General features: G+C 69.0%; 1 protein-coding gene across 1 annotated transcript in view; it reads right to left on the reverse strand.

Annotated features, from left to right (window-relative positions):
• Positions 1 to 371: 371 nt before the first annotated feature.
• LOC125445929 (Fanconi anemia group J protein homolog) overlaps positions 372 to 21,999 on the reverse strand; it is an 85,060-nt gene continuing 63,432 nt past the window's right edge. The window contains exons 5-6 of the mRNA XM_048519370.1: positions 4,571 to 4,894; positions 372 to 3,616 (exon numbers count right to left, since the gene is read on the reverse strand). Coding sequence (XP_048375327.1) covers positions 2,787 to 3,616; positions 4,571 to 4,894 — 1,154 coding nt within the window. The 3' untranslated portion in view covers positions 372 to 2,786. The remainder of the gene's footprint in view (positions 3,617 to 4,570; positions 4,895 to 21,999) is intronic.

Here is a 21,999-nt window from a genome sequence, read left to right on the forward strand (position 1 = left end):
CTGACATCAATTATACAATGTAGCAGTGTTCCAAATTCAGTATCTCAAATTCAATCTCTCAAACTACCACTGCACTCATCAACTCTATCAATTCTTTTCAGCTTTACCTTTCCATCACTGACGTGGCAATCTCTGTTACTAGCTTTCCTGATTCTTCGTTTATATGTTCTCTGTACCTTCAGCCCTTCAATAAATTCAAGATTTGATTATTTTAGGATATGTAAGACTCAGAACCTATAGTTGTTAACGAAGCTCTATCTTTATTCAAATTATTACGTATTTCAGTGATGTAACAGTTTGGTTCTGGTTTTTAATAATACAACGCTCGATTCACGTCCCACTATATTATAACAAACAAGATGCAGCCAGTCCAAAATGCATATGTGATTTTATTTGATCAAGATTCGGAAAAGAATTGCACATAATAAAGGGGCTATTATTTTACAGCCTAACATCAAAGGACTGCAATACTGCAGAATTAGAAGAAATATCACTGGGACCAACTTACATACAATTTCATATGTACATTTGCAGCAAAAATAAAAGACTTCTAAGAGCAGCATGTCTTACAACTAAATTTTTATAATTTGCTTTTATTTATCAGCAAATATTTCTTGATAAGGCAAATTAACAAATCAAAATCAAAGAGGTTTGTTCTGTGGTTATTCTAGCAAATCATTTTAAGAGCTGCTCCGTGGACCCCTGAACACCCGTAGTTCCACACACAGAAGTCCTGATCGGGCTACACTTCCCAGAGGCATACGAACAGCTGCTGAGATGCAAAACTGTTGTTCACACTCTTTTTCCTGTGAAGAAGCACAACTTCTCACAAAGTGACTAACAGTGTTTGCCAATGTACATTCCTCTACCCGGAAGAAGGCTCCCCTGATTGTTAAGGAAGGCGTGTGCTTTGCAAGCTCAAGAGGCAACGCTCCTCTTGTTCTGTTTCTTTTCCTAGCTTCTGGTCTGTGTAGCAGATGGCACAGCCAATCCACCATAAAGGGGACAATGTTTTTTGCACACCCAGAGCAGAAAAGCAATAACGGCTGCAGCAGACTAGTTTTTCCTGCCGCGTGGAAACGTTTAAGTTGATCATCCGCAAGGACGTACCAATCTTGTCTGAAGGGATTCTGTGATGACCGGACTTTATCTCAAAAGGTTTCGGGGCGCGGGGGAAAAAGTTGACTGCCAAAGGAAAAAGGGTCAGATCCAACAGTAGGTTTCCATTAGCAGGAGAGGGATTTCTATTGATCACCCTGTGGATTCACCCCTTGCGGTGCTCTTGGGGGGGTTCTCTGTTGCCTTTGGGGGAGCCCTTTGGGCTGTGACACAACATCCTGCTGATGGAAATCCCCTCCACTGGATCCAAGCAATGGCGCGTTGGCTCTCTCCAAACCATCCATGGCCTATGCAAGTCTTACATTTTACAGTAACAGAAGTGTACCAGACCAAGAAGGAATTCAATAACTGGGCTGTACCCAAAAAATTTTAATACCACATCTTTTCCGGTTTTAAAGCTCCCGTTCTTTCAGGATATAGGACGGGGGCGGGGTGTGTGTGTGTGTGTGTGTGTGTGTGTGTGTGTGTGTGTGTGTGTGTGTGTGTGTGTGTGTGTGTGTGTGTGTGTGTGTGTGTGTGTGTGTGTGTGTGTGAGAGAGAGAAACATGGTTATCCTTCACAAGACAGCCTAGTTCCGTGGTGGTGAACCTTTGGCACTCCAGATGTTATGGACTACAATTCCCATCAGCACCTGCCAACATGGCCAATTGGCCATGCTGGCAGGGGCTGATGGGAATTGTAGTCCATAACATCTGGAGTGCCAAAGGTTTGCCACCACGGGCCTAGTTCATTTGTCACAAGCAAGAGAGCTTTATTTAGCACCAAAGTCCTGAAAAACCCATATGCTTGTACTGCACGGTAACTGCAGAGGTCACTGGACTGTATCCTGTGATCCATGAGCACAGGACTGATGGCCATTCCCCAGTTTCCCTTCCCCCCGGAGCCATTTTTAATTCTGGGAATGTTTATCCCCAGGGACCTGCATGTACTAAAAGTTGCCCAGGTCAGGAGGTTGAACCTGACAGAAGGAAATCTCTCCTTTCTTTCTCTTCAAGGGCAGAAAGGGCAAGCTCGTTCCTTTCTGCGATTAGTATAGGCGAGTCCTTGACCCTCGCCCGGGACAGTACGTGGTTCTACGGGGGAGGGGGAGGGGAAGATCCTGAACAGTCAGTGCTTTCTGCAGGGGGTTGAAGCCACCAGGAATTCACCTTTAGGAATGAATTGCAAAGTACAGCCAACACACGGCTGTTGCTGAAGGCAAGGGACCCGCGCCACCGGGTCCTCTCTTACCTGCCATTAATAACTCCGCATGATGCAACCGCAGAGCGACTTCCCCCATTCGCAAGCCACTTCATTAGCTGCTGTTTGCGAGGAAGGGAACCTCACAACACAACGGCATAACGCTACTCATTTCCCTTCATTAAATACTACTGGGAAGAGAGGAGGAGGAGGTAACAGACACAGGTCAGCCATAAAGTCTCATTTCAATCTTAGCCTTAGATGATTCATAACTTGCTTTTATTTGGCTGCAAAAACGGGATCAACGGAGTTTGCCCCAATGTAACACCACAACACAGGTGTCAAACTTGCGGCCCTCCAGACGCAGGGGACGATGGGAACTGTAGTCCACAACATCTGGAGGGCCGCGAGTTTGACACCCATGAACCACAAGAACGATTCTTCCATGATTCCCTCTCAAAAGCCTAGCTGAACTCATTTCGGAGGTTCTAACAACCACTCGGCTGAAAGGAAAACACACCTTTGTTCCTCGATCTGGAAAGTTTACTTTTCCTTCTCGGAGTCCCTTCTTCCCGCTCAGCTTCACCCCCGCTAGCACCGTGCGCAGGTGCGCTGTTGTGACTCACATCACTGTGCATGGTTCCATGATACCCTGTTTCCGCTGCTGCTGCAGGGGTTGGCATTCTGGCTGTTGCAGCTCCTGGGTTTGGGGTACACACTTCCAGCAGATCTTCAGAGGAAGCAGACTCAGCAAGTTCGAGCAAAGTCCCGCTGTCACCAGAGGCCCGCGCTAGCCATTCGTTTTCCTCTTCAGCCGACTCGTCGTAAAGTTCAGGTGTGAAATAGATACTGTCATCGCCGGCATCTGTTTCTACAGTTATGTCTAGTGCGGAAGGTTCCCTATTCCCTCTCACTGGAGAAACGGTCACATCCCTTCTGTCTTCAGAAGCACAGAGCTGCGGTTCAGAGGGATATTCTTGAATGAGTGAGACAGTCGCCCCTCTCATTGTTTCTGGGCGTGCCATCAGATCACTTCGCCTGCCTTCTTCAACCAACGACAGCTCCCGCTGGCATTCATTCGTGGCAAGCTGGCAGACTTCACCGATCGGCCCCTCTGGCTTTGGCGTTGCTTGGCAAGTGTCCTTCTTACTCTTTACAGGCACAGGTGTTGAGGTCAACATTTTGCTAAATTGTGGTTTTACACTGGCAGAGAAGGGATGACTGCTTGCCTCGTCCCTTTTGTTTCCAGGGTTGCAGCTACTGGATTTGGAACCTGTAAAATGTCCTTGGTTTTCTGTCTGATAAGAAGGGTGGTCACCTGTAAGGGGAGAGGGGAGAAGGAGGAACAGATAATATGAATCCTTGTTGTTACTGTGTTGTCAAAGGCATTCACAGCTGGAATCAACTCACTATGGTCTGGTGACATTAACACACAAAAAGAAGAGACGGGTAATACGAGCTAATGAGCTAGTGAGCAAAGGCCAAACCAAATGAAGTTTTCACCTGCTGATGGAAGACAATGATATCAGGAAACAGAAGAAGAAGAAGAAGAAGAAGAAGAAGAAGAAGAAGAAGAAGAAGAAGAAGACGACGACGACGACAACCCTGTGAGGTAGGTGGGGCTGAGAGAGCTCCGAGAATCTGTGACTAGCCCAAGGTCACCCAGCTGGCGTGTGTGGGAGTGCACAGGCTAATCTGAATTCCCCAGATAAGCCTCCACAGCTCAGGGGGCAGAGCTGGGAATCAAACCCGGTTCCTCCAGATTAGATACATGAGCTCTTAACCTCCGATGCCACTTAACGGGGGAGGAGGAGAGTTCCAACATTTTGGAACCCCGACTGAGAAGACCCTTTCTCAGATGGTTGCCTGAGATTCAGGAGGCACCAGAAGTAGGGTCTCTGAAGGTGACCAGCACTTTTGGGTAGATTTATATGAAAGCAGAAGGCCTTCTTTAAAGTACGCTAGCATCCAAGCCTGGATTTTACTTATAAAGAAACAAATACAGCAGAAATTCGATCTATGGCTCCCAATCTTGATCCTCCTTGATCTGAGACTGCAAATGCCTTAGCAGACCAGGTGCTTGGGAGCAGCAGCAGCAGAAGGCCATTGCTTTCACATCCTGCCAAAGGCACCTGGTGGGCCACTGCGAGTAGCAGAGTGCTGGACTAGATGGGCTCTGGTCTGATCCAGCAGGCTCGTTCTTATGTTCTTATGATTTTAAATTTTCACAAGCTGCCCTAAAGCATTCTAGAAAACAGGATGAAAGGCCTACTTTTTTCCTCTGCAAAGATGTTGCATGACTGGCTGGACGTCTCTGGATGAACTGTGTTGACGTCTGCAGCAGAAAGGGTTTCTGGGACCAAATTCTGCTCTCCGCTTTCAATGGAAACATCGGGCGATAGATGTAGAGTGACCTCCAGGACCGAACTCGTGGACGGATCTGCCCAATTGGAAGGCGAGGGCAGAGATTCGCTGTTGTCCTGAAGTGAAGAATTGGTGCCCTTCTGGTTTTTTTTAGTAAACGTCTCCAAGGAGCCAAGAGCACGCTCGAAGCTTTCGTGGTGCTGGATCTGCTGACGAATCCATTTGGACAGTCCTTTGGAGAGATGAAGGCGGACATTAGCAGAAGGATTTGTGGGGACTGTTACTATTAAGGATTTCGGAGGTGTCACATTATTGGAATGAAGAAAAGTGACTAGTCAGCTCCACACAAACACAGGATGACTATAGACCAGGATGACGAACCTTTTTGAGACCAAGTGCCCAAATTGCAACCCAAAACCCACTTATTTATCGCAAAGTGCCAACACGGCAATTTAACCTGAAATCTGTGGTTTTAGTTAAGAAAAAATGGTTGGCTCTGAGGCGTGCATTACTCGGGAGCAAGCTTGGTGGTAGTTGTTGGCTTTGCTTTGAAGCAACCATGCAACTCTTCGAATGGGTGAATCATGACCCTAGGAGGGTTTACTCAGAAGCAAGCCACATTGCCAGCAACCGAGCTTACTCCCAGGTAAAGGATCGCGCTTTAGTTCTTTGCATGAAAATCAGTGGGGTTTAACAGCGCTGAACAGGGTTACCTACACTGTTTCCCCAAAACTAGATCTTAGGTTTAATGCTAATAATCGAGCTCAGCAGCCCAGGCCAGCCTAGATGTGTGTGGAGGGGGAGTGATTTTCCACCCCCCACATGATGAACTCTGTTTGTGCGTGCCCACAGAGAGGGCTCTGAGTGCCACCTCTGACACCCGTGCCATAGGTTCGCCATCACTGCTATAGACAGTAAACCATCAAAGGGAACAAAGGCCAGGCTTAACCATCCTGAAAAATCTGCAGTTGCAGAACATGTGTTAAACAAAACTGGACATAATATTTTATTTGAGAACACTGAAATTCTGGACAATTCAGAAGCCTACTATGTCAGACTGCACAGGGAGGCCATTGAAATTCACAAAACAAAGACAATTTCAATAAGAAAGAAGAGACTCTGAAAATTAGCAAAGCTTGGTTCAAGTACTTAAAAAATGGACTGATAACCCCACCCGCAATGCACTCAACCACACTCTTGCATAGCATGTTCCACCCAAACACTTAATGATTGGTTCCCCACCCTGGGACATGGACAATATACCACACTAAACTTTCCCTTCTCACTTAGACACAGTGTGGAACAGACTTTTCTCTGTGATACACCTCTGAAGATGCCGGGCACAGATGCAGGCGAAACGTTAGGAACAAAATCCACCCAACCACGGCCACACAGCCCGGAAAACCCACCAGAACCAAAGGCCAGGCTACTTCTATTCAGATGCCCTCACCTATTGACCTTGCTATCTTCATTGTTACTCACATGCTAATGCAGCGATGGCGAACCTTTTCGAGACTGAGTGCCCAAATTGCAACCCAAAACCCACTTATTTATCACAAAGTGCCAACGTAGTTTAACCTGAATAACCCCCTCAAGCAGGGGCCAGCCTGCTGTAGCCTCCAGCAAGTCCTGCATGTGCCTCTCTAGCATCTCTGCCACCTCTGCCCCCCCCCCGGGCAGCAGCCACCTGGAGCACAGGCACCAGGCCTGCCAGCCGAGTCCTCCCTGCTTGCTGAGGTGCACGCACAGCAAGTCCAGTGGCCCAGGTCAGCCTAGATGTGTGTGTGGGGGGGGGAATTTTCCCCCCACATGACGAACTCTGTGCATGCCTGCCCACAGAGAGGGCTCTGAGTGCCACCTCTGGCACCCGTGCCATAGGTTCGCCACCACTGTGCTAATGGGTGGATCCCACATGTAAATCTAGCTTGCTAATTGCACCCTTTACTTGTTAACAGACAATGGTTCTTTTTTCCCCCACCCTGGATACTCCAACAGGTATATATACTCCACTTGCTTTCCTACTATCAGATCCTCTGAAGATGCCAGCCACAGATGCAGGCGAACCGTCAGGAGAGAATGCTGCTAGAACGCGGCCATACAGCCCGGAAACCACACAGCACCCCAGTGATTTCGGCCGTGAAAGCCTTCGACAATACAAAAAGTGATGTTGTTTCCTAGACGAGGCTCACTAATTCAGTCCATCAGAGGAACTGAAATTAAGAGCCTATAGGAAAGTCCTTGTGAGGGATTACTTGGTTATTCAGTGGGACTGCTCCTTGGGAAAGGGTCCTTTGGATAGCAGAAATTCAATGAGTTTGCAAGCTACAACTTGACAGGGTTGGATCCAGACTAAATTTTCTGCTCATGTAAGGCCCTTCTGTCAGTGCAACAGCATGTTCTAGTCCAGGGGTCTGCAACCTGCGGCTCTCCCAATGTTCATGGACTACAATTCCCATCAGCCCCTGCCAACATGGCCAATTGGTTGCAGACCCCTGTTCCAGTCTCTCCTGAGGCTCTGCAGAAGGAAGAGAGGAGAAGAAGAAGAAGAAGAAGAAGAAGAAGAAGAAGAAGAAGAAGAGGAAGAAGAAGAAGAGGAGGAGGAGGAGGAGGAGTTTGGATTTATATCCCCCCTTTCTCTCCTGCAGGAGACTCAAAGGGGCTGACAATCTCCTTGCCCTTCCCCCCTCACAACAAACACCCTGTGAGGTAGGTGGGGCTGAGAGAGCTCTGAGAAGCTGTGACTAGCCCAAGGTCACCCAGCTGGCGTGTGTGGGAGTGTACAGGCTAATCTGAATTCCCCAGAGAAGCCTCACAGCTCAGGCGGCAGAGCGGGGAATCAAACCTGGTTCCTCCAGATTAGATACACGAGCTCTTAACCTCCTACGCCACTGCTGCTCCTTGGTAGAAACTGGTAGAATTGGTAGAAACTGCCACACCCATTCCGTTAGCAGAGCTTTTCACCTGGATTCAACTGGGACAAGCAACTGGCCACCCGTAAGCTCAGGTTCAGCCCCAAGAATTCCCTGTTTGGCTCCAGCACAGCAAGATTCCTTCTGCTTCTCGGCGTTTTTGTCCTGCCGAGCCGAGAAACTGGTGCACACCTCTTCAATTGATAGCCTCTTGTCTAGGGAGAAGCACTGCAAAACCCTTCCCTTCATCAAAACACCACAGCCTCTCCTTCCAAACTCCAGGCACCCCTGCCCTCTTTCATAAGAATCAACAGCCACTTTCCCAGAGCTCTGCCAGCCTGCAGCTCAGTTGTTCATTCTTGTCCACCAATGGGAATATGCACTAGAGCAGAGGTGTCCAACTCGGGTGCTCCAGTTGTCCATGGATTACAATTCCCATCAGCCCCTGCTGGCATGGCCTGATGGGAATTGTAGTCCATGGACATCTGGAGAACCATAGGTTGGCTACCCCTGCAATAGATGTTGGGAGGTGGTTTGCCATTGGCTGCCCCCATATGGGCTGAAAAGTTCTGAGATCTGTAACTGGCCTGAACTGTGAATTGGCCTAAGCCAGGGGTGGCCAGCCTGTGGTGCTCCAGATGTTCCTGCACTGCAGTTCCCATCAGCCCCTGCCAGCATGGCCAAGGCCGTGCCAGCAGAGGCTGATGGGAATTGTAGTCCACGAACCTCTGAAGCGCCAGAGTTGGACACCCCTGCATTAGAGGGTCTGCCAAAGGCCTTGGTCCTGGTATAAATGGAGAGGAAGATGTTTTGTAGTTTTTTGGCTTTAGCTTAATAGGAAATCTGAACAATACTGGGCAGCCTTCTGTAGCCCTTGTTGAATTCAAAAGATGTCTCGGCTGGAATTTAGCTGCCAACCTAGATCCAGGCGGCAAACTAGCAGACCAGGTGATCGGGAGCAACAGCCGCAGAAGGCCATTGCGTTCACATCCTACATGTGAGCTCCCAAAGGCACCTGGTGGGCCACTGCGAGTAGCAGAGAGCTGGACTAGATGGACTTTGGTCTGATCCAGTTGGCTTGTTCTTATGTTCTTATGTTCTTAAACTGCATTGTATTTATTACGTATACCACCCCCACCCCCACCCCCCACCCCCGTGCATTTTCTGAGCCTTCCAGAACGACGAATCTATCATGCGCCTGAAGAGGCAGTGCACTCTAGTCTAGGAAATTTTAAGGTGCAATAAAAACAAAAGCCTTTAAAAGTGTGACAAGACTCTTATTTGGGATAAAATGCTGATGGATTTACCTTTTTAAAATAAAACACATTTTTTCCTATGCCTTTCTAAAAATGGATGGTTTAGAAAAAGCCAGCAGCCAACTTATACTGTTCAGGGTTTCTGATATAATTAATCATACGAACATAAGAACAAGCCAGCTGGATCAGACCAGAGTCCATCTAGTCCAGCTCTCTGCTACTCGCAGTGGCCCACCAGGTGCCTTTGGGAGCTCACATGCAGGAGGTGAAAGCAATGGCCTTCTGCTGCTGCTGCTGCTCCTGAGCACCTGGTCTGCTAAGGCCTTTGCAACTGGTGGGGGGGGGGGGGGGTGGGGGGGGGGGGGGGTGGGGGGGGGGGGGGGTGGGGGGGGGGGGGGGTGGGGGGGGGGGGGGGTGGGGGGGGGGGGGGGTGGGGGGGGGGGGGGGTGGGGGGGGGGGGGGGTGGGGGGGGGGGGGGGTGGGGGGGGGGGGGGGTGGGGGGGGGGGGGGGTGGGGGGGGGGGGGGGTGGGGGGGGGGGGGGGTGGGGGGGGGGGGGGGTGGGGGGGGGGGGGGGTGGGGGGGGGGGGGGGTGGGGGGGGGGGGGGGTGGGGGGGGGGGGGGGTGGGGGGGGGGGGGGGTGGGGGGGGGGGGGGGTGGGGGGGGGGGGGGGTGGGGGGGGGGGGGGGTGGGGGGGGGGGGGGGTGGGGGGGGGGGGGGGTGGGGGGGGGGGGGGGTGGGGGGGGGGGGGGGTGGGGGGGGGGGGGGGTGGGGGGGGGGGGGGGTGGGGGGGGGGGGGGGTGGGGGGGGGGGGGGGTGGGGGGGGGGGGGGGTGGGGGGGGGGGGGGGTGGGGGGGGGGGGGGGTGGGGGGGGGGGGGGGTGGGGGGGGGGGGGGGTGGGGGGGGGGGGGGGTGGGGGGGGGGGGGGGTGGGGGGGGGGGGGGGTGGGGGGGGGGGGGGGTGGGGGGGGGGGGGGGTGGGGGGGGGGGGGGGTGGGGGGGGGGGGGGGTGGGGGGGGGGGGGGGTGGGGGGGGGGGGGGGTGGGGGGGGGGGGGGGTGGGGGGGGGGGGGGGTGGGGGGGGGGGGGGGTGGGGGGGGGGGGGGGTGGGGGGGGGGGGGGGTGGGGGGGGGGGGGGGTGGGGGGGGGGGGGGGTGGGGGGGGGGGGGGGTGGGGGGGGGGGGGGGTGGGGGGGGGGGGGGGTGGGGGGGGGGGGGGGTGGGGGGGGGGGGGGGTGGGGGGGGGGGGGGGTGGGGGGGGGGGGGGGTGGGGGGGGGGGGGGGTGGGGGGGGGGGGGGGTGGGGGGGGGGGGGGGTGGGGGGGGGGGGGGGTGGGGGGGGGGGGGGGTGGGGGGGGGGGGGGGTGGGGGGGGGGGGGGGTGGGGGGGGGGGGGGGTGGGGGGGGGGGGGGGTGGGGGGGGGGGGGGGTGGGGGGGGGGGGGGGTGGGGGGGGGGGGGGGTGGGGGGGGGGGGGGGTGGGGGGGGGGGGGGGTGGGGGGGGGGGGGGGTGGGGGGGGGGGGGGGTGGGGGGGGGGGGGGGTGGGGGGGGGGGGGGGTGGGGGGGGGGGGGGGTGGGGGGGGGGGGGGGTGGGGGGGGGGGGGGGTGGGGGGGGGGGGGGGTGGGGGGGGGGGGGGGTGGGGGGGGGGGGGGGTGGGGGGGGGGGGGGGTGGGGGGGGGGGGGGGTGGGGGGGGGGGGGGGTGGGGGGGGGGGGGGGTGGGGGGGGGGGGGGGTGGGGGGGGGGGGGGGTGGGGGGGGGGGGGGGTGGGGGGGGGGGGGGGTGGGGGGGGGGGGGGGTGGGGGGGGGGGGGGGTGGGGGGGGGGGGGGGTGGGGGGGGGGGGGGGTGGGGGGGGGGGGGGGTGGGGGGGGGGGGGGGTGGGGGGGGGGGGGGGTGGGGGGGGGGGGGGGTGGGGGGGGGGGGGGGTGGGGGGGGGGGGGGGTGGGGGGGGGGGGGGGTGGGGGGGGGGGGGGGTGGGGGGGGGGGGGGGTGGGGGGGGGGGGGGGTGGGGGGGGGGGGGGGTGGGGGGGGGGGGGGGTGGGGGGGGGGGGGGGTGGGGGGGGGGGGGGGTGGGGGGGGGGGGGGGTGGGGGGGGGGGGGGGTGGGGGGGGGGGGGGGTGGGGGGGGGGGGGGGTGGGGGGGGGGGGGGGTGGGGGGGGGGGGGGGTGGGGGGGGGGGGGGGTGGGGGGGGGGGGGGGTGGGGGGGGGGGGGGGTGGGGGGGGGGGGGGGTGGGGGGGGGGGGGGGTGGGGGGGGGGGGGGGTGGGGGGGGGGGGGGGTGGGGGGGGGGGGGGGTGGGGGGGGGGGGGGGTGGGGGGGGGGGGGGGTGGGGGGGGGGGGGGGTGGGGGGGGGGGGGGGTGGGGGGGGGGGGGGGTGGGGGGGGGGGGGGGTGGGGGGGGGGGGGGGTGGGGGGGGGGGGGGGTGGGGGGGGGGGGGGGTGGGGGGGGGGGGGGGTGGGGGGGGGGGGGGGTGGGGGGGGGGGGGGGTGGGGGGGGGGGGGGGTGGGGGGGGGGGGGGGTGGGGGGGGGGGGGGGTGGGGGGGGGGGGGGGTGGGGGGGGGGGGGGGTGGGGGGGGGGGGGGGTGGGGGGGGGGGGGGGTGGGGGGGGGGGGGGGTGGGGGGGGGGGGGGGTGGGGGGGGGGGGGGGTGGGGGGGGGGGGGGGTGGGGGGGGGGGGGGGTGGGGGGGGGGGGGGGTGGGGGGGGGGGGGGGTGGGGGGGGGGGGGGGTGGGGGGGGGGGGGGGTGGGGGGGGGGGGGGGTGGGGGGGGGGGGGGGTGGGGGGGGGGGGGGGTGGGGGGGGGGGGGGGTGGGGGGGGGGGGGGGTGGGGGGGGGGGGGGGTGGGGGGGGGGGGGGGTGGGGGGGGGGGGGGGTGGGGGGGGGGGGGGGTGGGGGGGGGGGGGGGTGGGGGGGGGGGGGGGTGGGGGGGGGGGGGGGTGGGGGGGGGGGGGGGTGGGGGGGGGGGGGGGTGGGGGGGGGGGGGGGTGGGGGGGGGGGGGGGTGGGGGGGGGGGGGGGTGGGGGGGGGGGGGGGTGGGGGGGGGGGGGGGTGGGGGGGGGGGGGGGTGGGGGGGGGGGGGGGTGGGGGGGGGGGGGGGTGGGGGGGGGGGGGGGTGGGGGGGGGGGGGGGTGGGGGGGGGGGGGGGTGGGGGGGGGGGGGGGTGGGGGGGGGGGGGGGTGGGGGGGGGGGGGGGTGGGGGGGGGGGGGGGTGGGGGGGGGGGGGGGTGGGGGGGGGGGGGGGTGGGGGGGGGGGGGGGTGGGGGGGGGGGGGGGTGGGGGGGGGGGGGGGTGGGGGGGGGGGGGGGTGGGGGGGGGGGGGGGTGGGGGGGGGGGGGGGTGGGGGGGGGGGGGGGTGGGGGGGGGGGGGGGTGGGGGGGGGGGGGGGTGGGGGGGGGGGGGGGTGGGGGGGGGGGGGGGTGGGGGGGGGGGGGGGTGGGGGGGGGGGGGGGTGGGGGGGGGGGGGGGTGGGGGGGGGGGGGGGTGGGGGGGGGGGGGGGTGGGGGGGGGGGGGGGTGGGGGGGGGGGGGGGTGGGGGGGGGGGGGGGTGGGGGGGGGGGGGGGTGGGGGGGGGGGGGGGTGGGGGGGGGGGGGGGTGGGGGGGGGGGGGGGTGGGGGGGGGGGGGGGTGGGGGGGGGGGGGGGTGGGGGGGGGGGGGGGTGGGGGGGGGGGGGGGTGGGGGGGGGGGGGGGTGGGGGGGGGGGGGGGTGGGGGGGGGGGGGGGTGGGGGGGGGGGGGGGTGGGGGGGGGGGGGGGTGGGGGGGGGGGGGGGTGGGGGGGGGGGGGGGTGGGGGGGGGGGGGGGTGGGGGGGGGGGGGGGTGGGGGGGGGGGGGGGTGGGGGGGGGGGGGGGTGGGGGGGGGGGGGGGTGGGGGGGGGGGGGGGTGGGGGGGGGGGGGGGTGGGGGGGGGGGGGGGTGGGGGGGGGGGGGGGTGGGGGGGGGGGGGGGTGGGGGGGGGGGGGGGTGGGGGGGGGGGGGGGTGGGGGGGGGGGGGGGTGGGGGGGGGGGGGGGTGGGGGGGGGGGGGGGTGGGGGGGGGGGGGGGTGGGGGGGGGGGGGGGTGGGGGGGGGGGGGGGTGGGGGGGGGGGGGGGTGGGGGGGGGGGGGGGTGGGGGGGGGGGGGGGTGGGGGGGGGGGGGGGTGGGGGGGGGGGGGGGTGGGGGGGGGGGGGGGTGGGGGGGGGGGGGGGTGGGGGGGGGGGGGGGTGGGGGGGGGGGGGGGTGGGGGGGGGGGGGGGTGGGGGGGGGGGGGGGTGGGGGGGGGGGGGGGTGGGGGGGGGGGGGGGTGGGGGGGGGGGGGGGTGGGGGGGGGGGGGGGTGGGGGGGGGGGGGGGTGGGGGGGGGGGGGGGTGGGGGGGGGGGGGGGTGGGGGGGGGGGGGGGTGGGGGGGGGGGGGGGTGGGGGGGGGGGGGGGTGGGGGGGGGGGGGGGTGGGGGGGGGGGGGGGTGGGGGGGGGGGGGGGTGGGGGGGGGGGGGGGTGGGGGGGGGGGGGGGTGGGGGGGGGGGGGGGTGGGGGGGGGGGGGGGTGGGGGGGGGGGGGGGTGGGGGGGGGGGGGGGTGGGGGGGGGGGGGGGTGGGGGGGGGGGGGGGTGGGGGGGGGGGGGGGTGGGGGGGGGGGGGGGTGGGGGGGGGGGGGGGTGGGGGGGGGGGGGGGTGGGGGGGGGGGGGGGTGGGGGGGGGGGGGGGTGGGGGGGGGGGGGGGTGGGGGGGGGGGGGGGTGGGGGGGGGGGGGGGTGGGGGGGGGGGGGGGTGGGGGGGGGGGGGGGTGGGGGGGGGGGGGGGTGGGGGGGGGGGGGGGTGGGGGGGGGGGGGGGTGGGGGGGGGGGGGGGTGGGGGGGGGGGGGGGTGGGGGGGGGGGGGGGTGGGGGGGGGGGGGGGTGGGGGGGGGGGGGGGTGGGGGGGGGGGGGGGTGGGGGGGGGGGGGGGTGGGGGGGGGGGGGGGTGGGGGGGGGGGGGGGTGGGGGGGGGGGGGGGTGGGGGGGGGGGGGGGTGGGGGGGGGGGGGGGTGGGGGGGGGGGGGGGTGGGGGGGGGGGGGGGTGGGGGGGGGGGGGGGTGGGGGGGGGGGGGGGTGGGGGGGGGGGGGGGTGGGGGGGGGGGGGGGTGGGGGGGGGGGGGGGTGGGGGGGGGGGGGGGTGGGGGGGGGGGGGGGTGGGGGGGGGGGGGGGTGGGGGGGGGGGGGGGTGGGGGGGGGGGGGGGTGGGGGGGGGGGGGGGTGGGGGGGGGGGGGGGTGGGGGGGGGGGGGGGTGGGGGGGGGGGGGGGTGGGGGGGGGGGGGGGTGGGGGGGGGGGGGGGTGGGGGGGGGGGGGGGTGGGGGGGGGGGGGGGTGGGGGGGGGGGGGGGTGGGGGGGGGGGGGGGTGGGGGGGGGGGGGGGTGGGGGGGGGGGGGGGTGGGGGGGGGGGGGGGTGGGGGGGGGGGGGGGTGGGGGGGGGGGGGGGTGGGGGGGGGGGGGGGTGGGGGGGGGGGGGGGTGGGGGGGGGGGGGGGTGGGGGGGGGGGGGGGTGGGGGGGGGGGGGGGTGGGGGGGGGGGGGGGTGGGGGGGGGGGGGGGTGGGGGGGGGGGGGGGTGGGGGGGGGGGGGGGTGGGGGGGGGGGGGGGTGGGGGGGGGGGGGGGTGGGGGGGGGGGGGGGTGGGGGGGGGGGGGGGTGGGGGGGGGGGGGGGTGGGGGGGGGGGGGGGTGGGGGGGGGGGGGGGTGGGGGGGGGGGGGGGTGGGGGGGGGGGGGGGTGGGGGGGGGGGGGGGTGGGGGGGGGGGGGGGTGGGGGGGGGGGGGGGTGGGGGGGGGGGGGGGTGGGGGGGGGGGGGGGTGGGGGGGGGGGGGGGTGGGGGGGGGGGGGGGTGGGGGGGGGGGGGGGTGGGGGGGGGGGGGGGTGGGGGGGGGGGGGGGTGGGGGGGGGGGGGGGTGGGGGGGGGGGGGGGTGGGGGGGGGGGGGGGTGGGGGGGGGGGGGGGTGGGGGGGGGGGGGGGTGGGGGGGGGGGGGGGTGGGGGGGGGGGGGGGTGGGGGGGGGGGGGGGTGGGGGGGGGGGGGGGTGGGGGGGGGGGGGGGTGGGGGGGGGGGGGGGTGGGGGGGGGGGGGGGTGGGGGGGGGGGGGGGTGGGGGGGGGGGGGGGTGGGGGGGGGGGGGGGTGGGGGGGGGGGGGGGTGGGGGGGGGGGGGGGTGGGGGGGGGGGGGGGTGGGGGGGGGGGGGGGTGGGGGGGGGGGGGGGTGGGGGGGGGGGGGGGTGGGGGGGGGGGGGGGTGGGGGGGGGGGGGGGTGGGGGGGGGGGGGGGTGGGGGGGGGGGGGGGTGGGGGGGGGGGGGGGTGGGGGGGGGGGGGGGTGGGGGGGGGGGGGGGTGGGGGGGGGGGGGGGTGGGGGGGGGGGGGGGTGGGGGGGGGGGGGGGTGGGGGGGGGGGGGGGTGGGGGGGGGGGGGGGTGGGGGGGGGGGGGGGTGGGGGGGGGGGGGGGTGGGGGGGGGGGGGGGTGGGGGGGGGGGGGGGTGGGGGGGGGGGGGGGTGGGGGGGGGGGGGGGTGGGGGGGGGGGGGGGTGGGGGGGGGGGGGGGTGGGGGGGGGGGGGGGTGGGGGGGGGGGGGGGTGGGGGGGGGGGGGGGTGGGGGGGGGGGGGGGTGGGGGGGGGGGGGGGTGGGGGGGGGGGGGGGTGGGGGGGGGGGGGGGTGGGGGGGGGGGGGGGTGGGGGGGGGGGGGGGTGGGGGGGGGGGGGGGTGGGGGGGGGGGGGGGTGGGGGGGGGGGGGGGTGGGGGGGGGGGGGGGTGGGGGGGGGGGGGGGTGGGGGGGGGGGGGGGTGGGGGGGGGGGGGGGTGGGGGGGGGGGGGGGTGGGGGGGGGGGGGGGTGGGGGGGGGGGGGGGTGGGGGGGGGGGGGGGTGGGGGGGGGGGGGGGTGGGGGGGGGGGGGGGTGGGGGGGGGGGGGGGTGGGGGGGGGGGGGGGTGGGGGGGGGGGGGGGTGGGGGGGGGGGGGGGTGGGGGGGGGGGGGGGTGGGGGGGGGGGGGGGTGGGGGGGGGGGGGGGTGGGGGGGGGGGGGGGTGGGGGGGGGGGGGGGTGGGGGGGGGGGGGGGTGGGGGGGGGGGGGGGTGGGGGGGGGGGGGGGTGGGGGGGGGGGGGGGTGGGGGGGGGGGGGGGTGGGGGGGGGGGGGGGTGGGGGGGGGGGGGGGTGGGGGGGGGGGGGGGTGGGGGGGGGGGGGGGTGGGGGGGGGGGGGGGTGGGGGGGGGGGGGGGTGGGGGGGGGGGGGGGTGGGGGGGGGGGGGGGTGGGGGGGGGGGGGGGTGGGGGGGGGGGGGGGTGGGGGGGGGGGGGGGTGGGGGGGGGGGGGGGTGGGGGGGGGGGGGGGTGGGGGGGGGGGGGGGTGGGGGGGGGGGGGGGTGGGGGGGGGGGGGGGTGGGGGGGGGGGGGGGTGGGGGGGGGGGGGGGTGGGGGGGGGGGGGGGTGGGGGGGGGGGGGGGTGGGGGGGGGGGGGGGTGGGGGGGGGGGGGGGTGGGGGGGGGGGGGGGTGGGGGGGGGGGGGGGTGGGGGGGGGGGGGGGTGGGGGGGGGGGGGGGTGGGGGGGGGGGGGGGTGGGGGGGGGGGGGGGTGGGGGGGGGGGGGGGTGGGGGGGGGGGGGGGTGGGGGGGGGGGGGGGTGGGGGGGGGGGGGGGTGGGGGGGGGGGGGGGTGGGGGGGGGGGGGGGTGGGGGGGGGGGGGGGTGGGGGGGGGGGGGGGTGGGGGGGGGGGGGGGTGGGGGGGGGGGGGGGTGGGGGGGGGGGGGGGTGGGGGGGGGGGGGGGTGGGGGGGGGGGGGGGTGGGGGGGGGGGGGGGTGGGGGGGGGGGGGGGTGGGGGGGGGGGGGGGTGGGGGGGGGGGGGGGTGGGGGGGGGGGGGGGTGGGGGGGGGGGGGGGTGGGGGGGGGGGGGGGTGGGGGGGGGGGGGGGTGGGGGGGGGGGGGGGTGGGGGGGGGGGGGGGTGGGGGGGGGGGGGGGTGGGGGGGGGGGGGGGTGGGGGGGGGGGGGGGTGGGGGGGGGGGGGGGTGGGGGGGGGGGGGGGTGGGGGGGGGGGGGGGTGGGGGGGGGGGGGGGTGGGGGGGGGGGGGGGTGGGGGGGGGGGGGGGTGGGGGGGGGGGGGGGTGGGGGGGGGGGGGGGTGGGGGGGGGGGGGGGTGGGGGGGGGGGGGGGTGGGGGGGGGGGGGGGTGGGGGGGGGGGGGGGTGGGGGGGGGGGGGGGTGGGGGGGGGGGGGGGTGGGGGGGGGGGGGGGTGGGGGGGGGGGGGGGTGGGGGGGGGGGGGGGTGGGGGGGGGGGGGGGTGGGGGGGGGGGGGGGTGGGGGGGGGGGGGGGTGGGGGGGGGGGGGGGTGGGGGGGGGGGGGGGTGGGGGGGGGGGGGGGTGGGGGGGGGGGGGGGTGGGGGGGGGGGGGGGTGGGGGGGGGGGGGGGTGGGGGGGGGGGGGGGTGGGGGGGGGGGGGGGTGGGGGGGGGGGGGGGTGGGGGGGGGGGGGGGTGGGGGGGGGGGGGGGTGGGGGGGGGGGGGGGTGGGGGGGGGGGGGGGTGGGGGGGGGGGGGGGTGGGGGGGGGGGGGGGTGGGGGGGGGGGGGGGTGGGGGGGGGGGGGGGTGGGGGGGGGGGGGGGTGGGGGGGGGGGGGGGTGGGGGGGGGGGGGGGTGGGGGGGGGGGGGGGTGGGGGGGGGGGGGGGTGGGGGGGGGGGGGGGTGGGGGGGGGGGGGGGTGGGGGGGGGGGGGGGTGGGGGGGGGGGGGGGTGGGGGGGGGGGGGGGTGGGGGGGGGGGGGGGTGGGGGGGGGGGGGGGTGGGGGGGGGGGGGGGTGGGGGGGGGGGGGGGTGGGGGGGGGGGGGGGTGGGGGGGGGGGGGGGTGGGGGGGGGGGGGGGTGGGGGGGGGGGGGGGTGGGGGGGGGGGGGGGTGGGGGGGGGGGGGGGTGGGGGGGGGGGGGGGTGGGGGGGGGGGGGGGTGGGGGGGGGGGGGGGTGGGGGGGGGGGGGGGTGGGGGGGGGGGGGGGTGGGGGGGGGGGGGGGTGGGGGGGGGGGGGGGTGGGGGGGGGGGGGGGTGGGGGGGGGGGGGGGTGGGGGGGGGGGGGGGTGGGGGGGGGGGGGGGTGGGGGGGGGGGGGGGTGGGGGGGGGGGGGGGTGGGGGGGGGGGGGGGTGGGGGGGGGGGGGGGTGGGGGGGGGGGGGGGTGGGGGGGGGGGGGGGTGGGGGGGGGGGGGGGTGGGGGGGGGGGGGGGTGGGGGGGGGGGGGGGTGGGGGGGGGGGGGGGTGGGGGGGGGGGGGGGTGGGGGGGGGGGGGGGTGGGGGGGGGGGGGGGTGGGGGGGGGGGGGGGTGGGGGGGGGGGGGGGTGGGGGGGGGGGGGGGTGGGGGGGGGGGGGGGTGGGGGGGGGGGGGGGTGGGGGGGGGGGGGGGTGGGGGGGGGGGGGGGTGGGGGGGGGGGGGGGTGGGGGGGGGGGGGGGTGGGGGGGGGGGGGGGTGGGGGGGGGGGGGGGTGGGGGGGGGGGGGGGTGGGGGGGGGGGGGGGTGGGGGGGGGGGGGGGTGGGGGGGGGGGGGGGTGGGGGGGGGGGGGGGTGGGGGGGGGGGGGGGTGGGGGGGGGGGGGGGTGGGGGGGGGGGGGGGTGGGGGGGGGGGGGGGTGGGGGGGGGGGGGGGTGGGGGGGGGGGGGGGTGGGGGGGGGGGGGGGTGGGGGGGGGGGGGGGTGGGGGGGGGGGGGGGTGGGGGGGGGGGGGGGTGGGGGGGGGGGGGGGTGGGGGGGGGGGGGGGTGGGGGGGGGGGGGGGTGGGGGGGGGGGGGGGTGGGGGGGGGGGGGGGTGGGGGGGGGGGGGGGTGGGGGGGGGGGGGGGTGGGGGGGGGGGGGGGTGGGGGGGGGGGGGGGTGGGGGGGGGGGGGGGTGGGGGGGGGGGGGGGTGGGGGGGGGGGGGGGTGGGGGGGGGGGGGGGTGGGGGGGGGGGGGGGTGGGGGGGGGGGGGGGTGGGGGGGGGGGGGGGTGGGGGGGGGGGGGGGTGGGGGGGGGGGGGGGTGGGGGGGGGGGGGGGTGGGGGGGGGGGGGGGTGGGGGGGGGGGGGGGTGGGGGGGGGGGGGGGTGGGGGGGGGGGGGGGTGGGGGGGGGGGGGGGTGGGGGGGGGGGGGGGTGGGGGGGGGGGGGGGTGAGGGGGGGTCGGTTGGGGGGCGGGGTGGGGGGGGGGGGGGGGGGGGGGGGGGGTGGGGGGGGGGGGGGGTGGGGGGGGGGGGTGGGTTGGGGGTGGTGGTGGGGGGAAGGGTGGGGGGGGGGGGGGGGTGGGGGTGGGGGGTGGTGGGGGGGGGGGAGGATGGGGGGGGGGGGGGTGGGGGGGGGGGGGTGGGGGGGGGGGGGGGGGGGGGGGGGGGGGGGGGGGGAAGGGGGGGGGTGGGGGGGGGGGGGATGGACTACAATTTATCCAGCCCCTACCAGCATGGCAATGGCCAATTGCTTGAGGGCTGATGGGAGTTGTAATCCATAACTTATCTGGAATTATAAGGTCCTCCATCACTATTATGGATTCATCATCATGCCGCCCTGGCATTTATTTTATTTATCGAGAGCTGCATTTCATAGGGCAGAAAGATGAGATAAAAAATCTCCCCAACAAAATGTATCGATTGCTGTATTAAGTAGTCATCGCATGGAAAACCACCAGCTGAGAGGCCACTCCAATAAATGAGGCTGAAACACTTTATAAAACAAACTGCTGTAAACTTGCACAAATCCAGCCAGTCAACGGATCAAGCTAAGAGTTTTACATTTCTGAAAATGGCACTTATTTCAGTTCACCTACGCCAGCCGCCATAAATCACTCTGAGGACATGAAAAGCCTGCGTGCTTGCAAAAAGGAAACCTACCTACGCTCTGTTTTAAGAACCAGCATCCACAACTGCTATTTATGTGTCTCAAAAGTCTGTTGATATCCAACATGTTGATAAAACGTTTCACGGATCCTTCCTTTTTTTTCTTTTCCACCTGCTCACGTTTCACGCTATTTTTCTCCCTCTTTCTGCCTGAAGGTTGAGTTCATCAAGCAGCGTCTTAACACTCAGTAGACGGCAATCACCAGTCTGCCTCAAATGCTTTAGAGGCCTCCTCACGGCCAAAGATGGATCCCTATTTTGGTCAACGTGTTGTCTCCACATTAGAGCTTGCAAGCAAGACAGTGGCTGTTTCCACACGGGCGGATAACAGCGCCCTAGGGACGCTAAAAACTGCATCCCTGGGGAGGAGTTCGCATGCCCGGCGCTGCTGCATTTCAGCTGCGCTATCCTTGCACCCCCCCAAGCAGCGCGAAGGCGCTGCTTCCAAACCCCGCTCAGGGAGCGAGGTTTTTGCAAAGCAGCATCTTCCCGCCGGAGCAGTGCACCAGCGGGAAGACGCTGTTTTCCCCATCCCCTCCATTCACCTCTTCTGGCAGTGTCGCTCTGGAGGGCTGGAGGGACACGCCCATGCTATGAGCAGAGCTTTGGCTGCAGTACTGCAGCTTACCACCCTGCGCCACGGAGAAACCTCAATTTGCTCTTCCCCAGGGCCCTTTCCGCACAGTGGAAAGGGCGCCTCTCCACCGGCAGCAATTCTGCCGGTGGAGGGGTGGGGGCCGTTTGCACGGGAGCATGCGAGCGGCCCCGCAGAAGCCGCCGCAGAAGAAGTGGCTTCCCATGGAGCCGCCTCTTCTGCGTCCCCCCCCCCCACTCACCTTGTCCTCCAGCGTCACTCTGGAGGCCGTCAGGGACCCGCCCACGCTGCCCTCCGACCCCTGGAGGTCAGAGGGCAGCATGGGTGGATCCCTGACGGCCTCCAGAGCACGCTGGAGGACGAGGTGAGTGAAGGGGATGGGAAAAGCGCCATCTTCCAAGTGGTGTGGTTCGCAATGCGCCGATGGGAAGATGGTGTTTTAGAATAACCTTGCTCAACTAACGAGGTTATTAGGAGCGGCTTGACGCCGCTCCCGGGTGGCCAGTGGCGTAGGAGGTTAAGAGCTCGTGTATCTAATCTGGAGGAACCGGGTTTGATTCCCAGCTCTGCCGCCTGAGCTGTGGAGGCTTCTCTGGGGAATTCAGATTAGCCTGTACACTCCCACACACGCCAGCTGGGTGACCTTGGGCTAGTCACAGCTTCTCTGAGCTCTCTCAGCCCCACCCATCTCACAGGGTGTTTGTTGTGAGGGGGGAAGGGCAAGGAGATTGTAAGCCCCTTTGAGTCTCCTGCAGGAGAGAAAGGGGGGATATAAATCCAAACTCCTCCTCCTCCTCCTCCTGTGCGAACAGCTGCCCAGGGATGGCGTTTTTGCCGTCCCTGGGCCGCTGTAAATGGAAAGGGCCCAGGAGGCAGGGACAGAACACCAGCATTTACTTGGCAGCGGCCCCCCACCCAAGAAATTCTTCATTGCCTTACTACGCAGAGAGGCAGAACCAGAGTTCGAGTTTATCCTTGGGCATCTCCTGGGCAGCAAACAGGGAACTATTAAGAAACAGGAATGGTAAGTAGTATCTGCAAGATGTGCCCTCTGTGTTTTCCCGTTACTAAGTCAGGAAGGATGCTGGGATCAGGGCTCCAGGCAAGGTATGGAACAGCAACAGATTATTTAGGGGATTAGTCCAGACTTGCTGTTCCATTTCCCAAACCTGATTTTTTTTTACAAAAAGAAAGGCACAAAGCTACACAAGAAAAGCTAATTTCACTGCTCTTTTGTTCTGTATTAACCTTTTAAAACTGACAACTGAAAGGACATGCTTCAGGAGAGAAAACAGCAGACTTCTAACAACTTCTGACAGGTAACTTTCAACTTGAATTTGGGCAAAAAATATTTGACTCTTATTTTCTGTACTTGTGCCCTTTAAAACAGTCTGTCAAATTTACAAATTCAAACTCTACAGCCGGAAAATAAATTCAGTTTGATTTCACGGATCTCATGTTTATTTCTGTCACTCAAAGAGTATTGATCCAGGCCGAAGTTTTTCCCAGCAAGATTTGGGATTTGCTCAATAGTAGATCGAGAGATTATCTTGAGAACCTTTTGAACAATCCACTTAGAGAGTTGGAGGTTTGTTTTTGATTATCAGCATCGCAACACAGCAAGTAAACACCCCAAATAGGTTTATTCTATTGCCCTTTGACATTGATTAGCTGAGGTGGTGCATTGGGTCTGCAGTCCTGTGATTCTGTGGATAGATTCTGTGTCTACATATGGAATGTCAATGTAAGATTTCCATGATCATGA

This window comes from Sphaerodactylus townsendi, linkage group LG16, assembly GCF_021028975.2.
Source record: "Sphaerodactylus townsendi isolate TG3544 linkage group LG16, MPM_Stown_v2.3, whole genome shotgun sequence".
Classification (NCBI taxonomy): domain Eukaryota; kingdom Metazoa; phylum Chordata; class Lepidosauria; order Squamata; family Sphaerodactylidae; genus Sphaerodactylus; species Sphaerodactylus townsendi.